This window comes from Diabrotica virgifera, chromosome 9 (genome assembly GCF_917563875.1).
Source record: "Diabrotica virgifera virgifera chromosome 9, PGI_DIABVI_V3a".
Classification (NCBI taxonomy): domain Eukaryota; kingdom Metazoa; phylum Arthropoda; class Insecta; order Coleoptera; family Chrysomelidae; genus Diabrotica; species Diabrotica virgifera.
The window spans coordinates 81641649-81652765 of NC_065451.1; the positions used below are offsets into that span (position 1 = coordinate 81641649).

The 11117-nt window shown below is 36.0% G+C and overlaps 1 protein-coding gene across 1 annotated transcript; it reads right to left on the reverse strand.

The window, feature by feature from the left end:
* Positions 1-8277: 8277 nt before the first annotated feature.
* LOC126891047 (uncharacterized) lies at positions 8278-9540 on the reverse strand. The gene has a single exon (XM_050660225.1). It carries the CDS (start codon positions 9538-9540, stop codon positions 8278-8280), a length of 1263 nt encoding a protein of 420 aa, XP_050516182.1.
* Between the last annotated feature and the right edge of the window lie 1577 nt (positions 9541-11117).

Here is an 11117-nt window from a genome sequence, read left to right on the forward strand (position 1 = left end):
CCTCTCATCTTCACCGATGAGCCCATAGAGGTTGAAGAGGGCGAAACACATTTCTAAGAGCTGGTGTTTGGATCTTCGATTCTATTCAAAAAAATTTTCCCAGCCCGAAGTAGTGGATGTGTGAATTGTTCGTAAGGGGATTTTTCCGCATTCTCAATTTCATTTGTTTGTTTTCGTACGAGTGGTCGTCCAAACCAGTACCTGTGGATCTTTTGATCACTGAGTGTGTTTCAAAGATCTACATCTTTTGTTTTTTCATAAACATTATCTTACTTACTCTAAAGTAATTAGGGAATTAAAACTTGAGAATGGCATTGTCAGGTTGGGCGTAGATTTACGTTCCTGCTATGTCTAGGTCTCGAATGTTGTTTTTTGATTGGAATGTGTCTGAAGATATTCAACCTCTCATCTTCACCGATGAGCCCATAGAGGTTGAAGAGGGCGAAACACATTTCTAAGAGCTGGTGTTTGGATCTTCGATTCTATTCAAAAAATTTTTCCCAGCCCGAAGTAGTGGATGTGTGAATTGTTCGTAAGGGGATTTTTCCGCATTCTCAATTTCATTTGTTTGTTTTCGTACGAGTGGTCGTCCAAACCAGTACCTGTGGATCTTTTGATCACTGAGTGTGTTTCAAAGATCTACATCTTTTGTTTTTTCATAAACATTATCTTACTTACTCTAAAGTAATTAGGGAATTAAAACTTGAGAATGGCATTGTCAGGTTGGGCGTAGATTTACGTTCCTGCTATGTCTAGGTCTCGAATGTTGTTTTTTGATTGGAATGTGTCTGAAGATATTCAACCTCTCATCTTCACCGATGAGCCCATAGAGGTTGAGGAGGGCGAAACACATTTCTAAGAGCTGGTGTTTGGATCTTCGATTCTATTCAAAAAATTTTTCCCAACCCGAAGTAGTGGATGTGTGAATTGTTCGTAAGGGGATTTTTCCGCATTCTCAATTTCATTTGTTTGTTTTCGTACGAGTGGTCGTCCAAACCAGTACCTGTGGATCTTTTGATCACTGAGTGTGTTTCAAAGATCTACATCTTTTGTTTTTTCATAAACATTATCTTACTTACTCTAAAGTAATTAGGGAATTAAAACTTGAGAATGGCATTGTCAGGTTGGGCGTAGATTTACGTTCCTGCTATGTCTAGGTCTCGAATGTTGTTTTTTGATTGGAATGTGTCTGAAGATATTCAACCTCTCATCTTCACCGATGAGCCCATAGAGGTTGAAGAGGGCGAAACACATTTCTAAGAGCTGGTGTTTGGATCTTCGATTCTATTCAAAAAATTTTTCCCAGCCCGAAATATATATATATAGATATATATATATATATATATATATATATATATATATATATTATATTATTTAAAGGATTTATATATATATATATATATATATATATATATATATATATATATATATATATATATATATATATAAAAAAAGAAGACAATGAGTCTTTGCTGACAGTAAATGTACAGTTTTTGGTTATTGGGTTATGCAGCAATTGATAAGTGTACTCTTTTAAGTCTTTATTCCGAGCTTTCGTTCATGATTATGAACATCGTCAGGGTGCTACAATTATATTATATATGTGAAACAATATGAAAATATGTATATAAAATTATATGTACTTACAACTTATTGAGGATATTTCAAATAGGTGGTCATTAAAATGAGAATTGTACTTATTAAAATGGTCATGTAATGTCTCGATAAAACAAAATTATTCAAATAAAAATTTTATAATTTAGTTCAACTTCAAAATCGACGAAATATAAAATGACACTTGGACATTCATGACATGGCATTATTTGAAATATCTAACAAAAATTTTTAAAGATGATCAATTTAGTAAACGACCAATAGGGTCAATGATAATTAAGAAAGTATTTTTTAAATTTTATAAATTACTGTTGAAATTATAAATTAAGGTAAAATTTAAAAAAATTAGTAAGATTTTTTGATCAAGTTTAATTAGAAGTTTTAAATTATTTATATAAAAGTAATTTATAAAGTTGTTGACAAAAATTAATTTATACAAAAGTAATTTATAATGTTGTTGACAAGTCAGAGTATCTAGAAGAGGAGTTAGGAGATAACTCACGATTATCTAAAAATAGTAGATAAGAAAACATTTCATTTAGGTGGCCTATATCAGTACGATGATTCATCGAATTTGGATTTTTATTTATGTGAACCATTTCCAAAAAAAGCCGCTTTGAAGTATGTGACTCACGGTCCAATATTTTAGCGTTATTGTAATCAATTCGATGATTATTATTGAAAACATGTTCACCCAATGCACTTCTGTCAGGGTACAATCTGCAGTCTGACTTATGTGAAGTTATTCTGTCTTTTAATCTTCTTGATGTTTGACCAATATATATTTGATTACAATCAAAACAAGGAAGACTGTAGACTGTACCAGTTTTAGAAAGCATTGGAGTCTTGTCTTTGACGTTTGAAAAAACCTTATTGACTGTGCGAGTCGTCTTAAATGCAAGTTTGATATTTTCGAAAGACTTAAAAAGTCTAGTAAACTTCGGTGCAATATCGCTAATATATGGTAAGGTCATATAAGTTACGTTAGTAACGGGAGTCGCGTTGGTTTGCGAGTTGTCTGCATCAAAATTGTTATTAACATTTGTTGGTTGAATGTTAATTGTATTAAACTCTGGTTATCCAGAGTCTTTGTTGAAGAAATTACTGTTTAATACAATTAACATTCAACCAACAAATGTTAATAACAATTTTGATGCAGACAACTCGCAAACCAACGCGACTCCCGTTACTAACGTAACTTATATGACCTTACCATATATTAGCGATATTGCACCGAAGTTTACTAGACTTTTTAAGTCTTTCGAAAATATCAAACTTGCATTTAAGACGACTCTCACAGTCAATAAGGTTTTTTCAAACGTCAAAGACAAGACTCCAATGCTTTCTAAAACTGGTACAGTCTACAGTCTTCCTTGTTTTGATTGTAATCAAATATATATTGGCCAAACATCAAGAAGATTAAAAGACAGAATAACTTCACATAAGTCAGACTGCAGATTGTACCCTGACAGGAGTGCATTGGGTGAACATGTTTTCAATAATAATCATCGAATTGATTACAATAACGCTAAAATATTGGACCGTGAGTCACATAATTCAAAGCGGCTTTTTTTGGAAATGGTTCACATAAATAAAAATCCAAATTCGATGAATCATCGTACTGATATAGGCCACCTAAATGAAATGTTTTCTTATCTACTATTTTTAGATAATCGTGAGTTATCTCCTAACTCCTCTTCTAGATACTCTGACTTGTCAACAACATTATAAATTACTTTTGTATAAATTAATTTTTGTCAACAACTTTATAAATTACTTTTATATAAATAATTTAAAACTTCTAATTAAACTTGATCAAAAAATCTTACTAATTTTTTTAAATTTTACCTTAATTTATAATTTCAACAGTAATTTATAAAATTTAAAAAATACTTTCTTAATTATCATTGACCCTATTGGTCGTTTACTAAATTGATCATCTGTAAAAATTTTTGTTAGATATTTCAAATAATGCCATGTCATGAATGTCCAAGTGTCATTTTATATTTCGTCGATTTTGAAGTTGAACTAAATTATAAAATTTTTATTTGAATAATTTTGTTTTATCGAGACATTACATGACCATTTTAATAAGTACAATTCTCATTTTAATGACCACCTATTTGAAATATCCTCAATAAGTTGTAAGTACATATAATTTTATATACATATTTTCATATTGTTTCACATATATAATATAATTGTAGCACCCTGACGATGTTCATAATCATGAACGAAAGCTCGGAATAAAGACTTAAAAGAGTACACTTATCAATTGCTGCATAACCCAATAACCAAAAACTGTATATATATATATATATATATATATATATATATATATATATATATATATATATATATATATATATGTTACACTTGAAGTTTCCGCGGGAGCTACATGTGCTTTCTGTTGTTTTCTGGGTTTGACTCCGCGTTGAATAATTTTGGTTTTGAGAAAAACCATTTTTTTGAAGACGTTTCGGCAAGATCTCACTTGCCATTGTCAAGTCAGGTAGTTCCGCTTATCGCTGTTGCTTGAAGTAGACTGAATTTTTATTCACGATACCGTAACTTATATAGTTGATCCTGATGTATTTGCTTGACCTGCGCGTCTCTTGGATCTCGTGATTGGTCCAGTATATGTTGGGGGGTCTGGAAGGGTGACACGCGTAGATGTCGCCGCTTGATTTATTTTGGTCTTTTTCTTCAATACCGTTTTCCATGTTGTAGGAAGTCGTTGCGCATCATCTCTTTGGTTTAGACAGTTGGGATTTCTTTCGATTTCTATCGATTCTCTGATTTCACGTTTTCTTTTTATTTCTATGTTAGCTAACATCGTTGTTTGGTTCAGGTTTATTTTATGTCCTGTATTTGCGACATGTTGTGCAAGGGATGATGTGGTTTCTCCCCTTTCGATGGCATTTCGGTGTTCTTCTCGTCTTACATGGATTCTTCGGTTGGCCTGTCCAATGTACGACTTTCCACAATCCCCACACAGAATCTCGTATACTCCTTGACTTTCTAACGATATTTTGGTTTTTGGTTTTGGTAGAATAGTTGAGATCTTTCTGTCGGTGTTAAATATCGTTTCTATGTTATGTTTTCTCAGCACTTTCCCTATTTTCTCTGTTGTACCCTTAACATATGGCAGAATGGTTTTGCCGATCGGTTTTTCGTCTTCTGTTGGGTCCTTCATCTTTCTTCGAGCATTTTGAGCTTTTTCGATGGTGTATGTTGAGAAGCCGTTTTCTCTTAACGCTGTTTTCACATTATGCATTACTTCATTTTGATGTTCTTGGTCTGCCAGTCTTTCTGATCTTGTAATCAAGGTTTTGATGACTGAATGTAATTGTGCAGGATGGTGGTGTGAAGCAGCATTTAGATATCTATCGGTATGTGTCGGTTTCCGATACACTGTATGGCCTATGTGTCCGTCTTGTTTCTTTATTATTAACACATCTAGGAATGGTATTTGATCGTTTTCTTCCAGTTCCATAGTAAACTGAATTTTATGGTGGATATTGTTGATGTGTTCAAAAATGCCTTTAGTTTTTCTTCTCCGTGGGTCCAGATGATAAAAGTGTCATCCACGTATCTAAGCCAAAGTTTAGGTTCGTATTCAGCTGTTTCTATTGCCCGCTGTTTTATTTCCTTCATAAACAAGTTCGCTATTACTGGTGACAGTGGGGAACCCATCGGTGCTCCCTCAACTTGTTTATATCTTTGCTCCTTATAGATGAAATATGTGTTATTTAAACAGTGTTTGGTTAGGTTTAGAGTATCCGGTGATATTGGGTACTTTTTGCTTATGATGTCCAGTGATTCATCTATAGGAACATTCGTGAAAAGTGAGACTACATCGAAGCTGACTAGTAAATGTCCCGGCTCAAGAGTCACACCTTTTATACGCTCGATGAAGTGGCTCGCGTTCTTGACGTAAGAATCCGCTTCCTCCGCGTATGGTTGCAGCTGTTGAGCCAGAAATTTTGCCAGCGGTTGTAAGGGAGATCCGATGGAGCTTACAATTGGTTGCAGTGGTAATCCTGCCTTGTGTACCTTGGGTAGGCCGTAAAATTTTGGACATCTTGATGACTTCTCTCTAGGTATGAGATGGACCTGTTGTTCTTTCTTGATATTTGAGGCTTTGATCTTGGCTTTTGTTATTTTCTCTAGATATGTTGACGGGTCTGACGAGATGCTTTGATATGTTGTATCATTTAAGATGTCGTTTATTTTTGTTTCGTAATCTTGAATATTCATTACTACCGTAGCGTTGCCTTTTTCACTGGAAGCACGATGATTTCCTTGTTGTTCTTCAAATTATGTAAGGCTTCTTTCTCTTCCCGTGTTAAATTTCTTTTTGGTGGTTTAGCTGTTCTTAATATTTTTGATACGTCTTGGCGTATGACCTCGGCTGTTTCTGTTGGGAGACTAGTAATTGTAGTCTCTACCTCAGTAATGATATTTTCTACGGGAATGTGTGTAGGTGCAACAGCAAAATTGAAGCCATTTGCAAGAACACTATTCGTGGCTTCATCCAGTGTCAGGTTTGAAAAGTTATATACTAATTTGTTTGTTTCTATTTGTGATTTTTCTTTCTTTTTCGGCCGCTGTTGTAGTAACAAATTTTCAAACTTTTTAATTTGTTTGGTCTTAGTGAGATCAGCATCTGTTTCTGCTCGAAAGTTTGTCAGTTGTTCAAAGAAATTCCATAATGTTGGATGGATTGTGTTACTTTGTTGTCTCGTCTGGTATCATGGATCGCTTCTCTAATAAGCGCCAGGCTTGCCCTTCTTAAAATGTTTTTCGTTTTATAGTTGTTTTTGTAAAACGTGAGCTTCATACAAGTCGGTATAATGCTTTCGTCACGGCAGCGTTCTAAAAACGTAAGGTTGCATAACAGCGTCCTTCGTTTCGATCGTAGTTTTTCGTATCTTCTGATGTCTGGTAGAATTTCCTCCCCGTAGAGGTTAATTATGTTACACTTGAAGTTTCCGCGGGAGCTATATGTGCTTTCTGTTGTTTTCCGGGTTTGACTCCGCGTTGAATAATTTTGGTTTTGAGAAAAACCATTATTTTGACGACGTTTCGATGAAGTGGCTCGCGTTCTTGACGTAAGAATCCGCTTCCTCCGCGTATGGTTGCAGCTGTTGAGCCAGAAATTTTGCCAGCGGTTGTAAGGGAGATCCCATGGAGCTCACAATTGGTCGCAGTGGTAATCCTGCCTTGTGTACCATGGGTAGGCCTTGCACAACATGTCGCAAATACAGGACATAAAATAAACCTGAACCAAACAACGATGTTAGCTAACATAGAAGTAGATGATCTAAACGGGTGTCACTACAGATATAGGGAATTCTGTGTGTTAGAGAGAGAGGTATGTGATGTCACAGCTGATATAGGAAAGTATGTGTGTTAGAGAGAGAAACATGGTATCTCTGCTGCTATTGGTCCGATTTAAACGTACGACGGCTCGTTGGAATGGGCGGGAGATAACGAATACAAAAAAACATGGCGGCATAGTGTCAAAAGGGCGCTTTCCGATGTGACGACGTCCGATGGGGCGCGTTCCGGCGTTCTAGCGCTGATCGATCGGTGCGCGATACCAGATGTGCGATCGGTACCTTAATTTTTCGCGGAACGCGAAGCAGATGCGCGGTCGGTACCTTAAGTTTTTCGCGGATCTCGTAGATACGAAGCGCGCGGCTGGTAATTTTGGAATTTAAATAAAATAAAAAAACATAATGCAATTTTTTTATTAAAAGAACTTAAAAGGAACACAGCACGTCAACGCGTCACGTAAAAACGTCACATCAAAACGTCACGTAGGCTTGTGAAATGTCACGTGAAAACGTCACGTCAAAGCACGTCACGTAAAACGTCACGTCAAAGCACGTGAAAACGTCACGTCAAAGCACGTCACGTAAAACGTCACGTCAAAGCACGTCACGTAAAACGTCACGTCAAAGCACGTAAAAACGTCACGTCAAAACGTCACGTGGGCTCGTGAAATGTCGCGTAGGCCTTATTGTCATGGTTGAATCATCATGTAATATAAGACTTGATCAATAAATAAGGCGTTTAAATAAAAAACCCATAACTTTAAAAAATATTTATTTTGTACACAGAAAAATTACATTGGCATTATTTTATTGACAAACCAGTCACGCAGGCGATTCACATTTGTTTCTGCACATGAAAATAATCCAGCGGCATGACATGGGGGGTTTGCAGTAAAACCAAGATTTCCAGCAGCACGAGGCGTACCATCGAACTTGCAAACATCAATAATATGAGGAAAAATTCCAAAAACGTGGCGTTTCTTATCCAAATATTCTGCTTTTTGTTTCCCTCGAACGTAGATACAGTCAGCTGTATATAACAACTCGGTTTGCAGTATCTTATTTATTTCAGATAGTTCAACTTCTCCATCAGAGTACCGGATGCCTAGCAGATTCTTCTCCACGTATGATGCGGTCTTCTTATCCACATTACTTAGCGCATTGAATGGTTTCGGAGGCAAAAAGATGTAATGACTTCGTTTATAACCTATTTCAATGGAAAGTTCTTTAGGAACAAACCACCCATCCACAACGAATCCCTGAATATCTACGAATGCTATTCTCATGATGATTGCTCGTGTACTACTGACACCTCATGCATCTAATTTAGACTTTTTACAATTTCGGTGAGAGGGAAGTACTCCATTACACAGTCGTGAATAATAATACAATAGGCCTTGGTATTGTCGGGAAAACCGTTATTCGCTTCAATATCGAGTTTTACGTCAACGGTGGATGCTTTCATGCTTTCTTCTTGTTTCGAACAATCGATAACGAACAATGCACGATTCTTAAAAGCTGAGAAATCGAGTAGAGGTCGTTTTTGTTGGGAATGTATGTAGCTAGGATAAAATTCGGTATAGTTAAAATAGGCTTCATTGTAATCGGTTTTGCTAAAATCCAATTGCATTCTCTCGTTTGGCCAGTATTCTCCATTTAACGATAATCTAATACTTTGGATGTTGACATTGTCAAATAAAGTAGGATCAGCTGTAATCTTGTCGCGTTTGTTGGTTTGAAAGAAAACAATAACATAACGAGGTCTTTCAACTGATGTGCTAGTTTTAACAGCCCAAACTTCACGTCTGGCACCTCTCGTAATAGCAGGTAATTCATGTAATTCCCACTTTCTAAACGGAATAACTATAGGTTGATCTTGTTGAATAGATTTCATGAGTTCCAATTTAATATCATCATTGGGGAATATGTGCTTCACTCTAAGCTCAATATTGGTAATGTTAATCTTAGCGGTTGTAACAGTTGTAGTTTTGTCAGCGTTTTGTTTTTCTGTAATAACTATGCAATCGTTATCATTTCGAGCTCGAACTAGTCTTATTGTTTGACGACCACACGTAATCAATGGATAATCATTAAAAATGTTGAAAACATGCTTAAGAGGCATCTGTATGCTGAATGAATGATCTGCAGCGTTTAGAATTGGATCCTTAGGGTAATTCCATCCAGCCATAACCATATAATTAGAATCGTCTTGCGTATAACATGTCATGGCACGTACAGCACTTACGATGCCAGGATCCCGCACTGTTTCCATCTCCCTTGCGCTTTCGCTGTACGTACACGAATCGAAAAGGAAGGCACCCACATTATTTGCTAGTTTGACGCCACCATTTCCAGTTATTTCGAGTGATCCTTTAATGCATAACAAGGTTTCGCTCATTGCAAAAAACGAGTCAACTTGATTAATGCTAAATTCGACAATATCATTGCAGTTGAATGATTTGATGAATGGTGCATAAGTTCGGTATTCAGCCTTTCGAATCGATTCATCAAATATTGGCTTACGATAAATATCAAATATTGGAGGCATTGTGATGTTGTTTGAACGCGCTCTCTTTCCATACATTGTAGTCATTTTTTCAGTTTAAAACCCAACGTTTGTAAAAACAATTTGTTTGCGGACGTAAGATGTTGCTGCTTAGATGGTTGCACAACTAATGGTGTTCTGTAGGTAGATTGTTTAAGATATTGCTGCTGAGATGGTTGCACAACTAATGGCGTTCTCTGGGTAGATTGTTCTATTACTAATCCCATCTGCTTTTTGATCTAAGTTCCAGCACCAATGTGCTCTCTTCTCCTCTAAAGTTCACAGGTCGTCCTTCTTGATCGACAGCCAACACAGTGATATTGGTAATTTCACGCTGTGGCACAACAGGTAAATACAACAAATTGTGAGGGGTTTCGTCAATTGCGTACCCCGGATTTGATTGTATGACAAATTCGTAGAGCGTGTGAGCAGGTCTGTTACCGTCAAAGGCTCCGGTACTAATGTTGCATTCAAAGCGTATGCTAGATACTTTAATAATCCTAACAGGTAGATCTGAAGAATGTGTCTGTCTAGGATTTAGTATTACGGGAGAAAACCCTAATATTGTACCAAGACTGTCATTTGGTTGAAATGAAATTTTAAATTGACTGAAGATTTCGCACTGCAACGTATTGTGGTTAGGTTTTAGACTAAATATCATGTCAGGTTTAGATGTATTGGCAGCCCCCAATTTCTTTTGTATGTATTCCTCAATATCGATAATTTCATAACATCCATCAGGGAAATCAAAATGTTGCACTCGGTTATTGACATCGTAGTAATAAAACTTGCAATTTTCGATGTTTGGTATACTGTTGTAAGAATGGAAAAATCGAAGAGCTATTTCGTAATCTTTTTTCGGATCTAATACGATCGGTGTGGGAGGTTGAAACGAGAATATGTTATTCGTGCTGTTTACTCTCAACAACTGCGACATGATGACTGATTCAGGTCAATAGATTAATAGGTTTATATACAGTAAAAAACAAATTTATTCACATTTTTTTTATTTGTTCTAAAGCAAGTTTACATAAATGACAAGATGCTTGAGAACCGGGTGGGCCATCACAATGAGTCCTCCAATCAGGTCTGTTGTAATGCACGAAGCAGGGAAGTAGTATCTGCAGGTTAAATTCTTGTCGATATTCCCCAGGCAATTTATGCCATATATATAACAATTCTATAGGTTCTACAGTTCGTATAATATAATCTAGCGGTATTAATTTTAGTTCTTCTTCACTGAATCCTTCAAAACGTTTTTTGTGAAACATATGGTCCAGAAGCAGTTCCATGCCTTTAATATGCTCCATTATATAAAAACTTTAGGCATAAATGTCCACAAATGATTTGATTGTAGGTTTGATACTGATGGTTATTATAGAAAATTTTTGTATGTGTACCTAGATATTTAACAAGTTCTTTGGTCGGCTTCAAATTACCAAATGAATCGAAATACTCTACGTCGTTGTTTATCTTTCTATATGCTACCCAATGTGTTCCGCTGTGTGATGATGCATCTAGATTAACTATTGCGCATTCACGTTTTCGAGGACCGTGTCTAGGCAGAGTGTCATTCATGAAAACACCTCGAAAATGTGGGATTTTAAGTGTTTTCG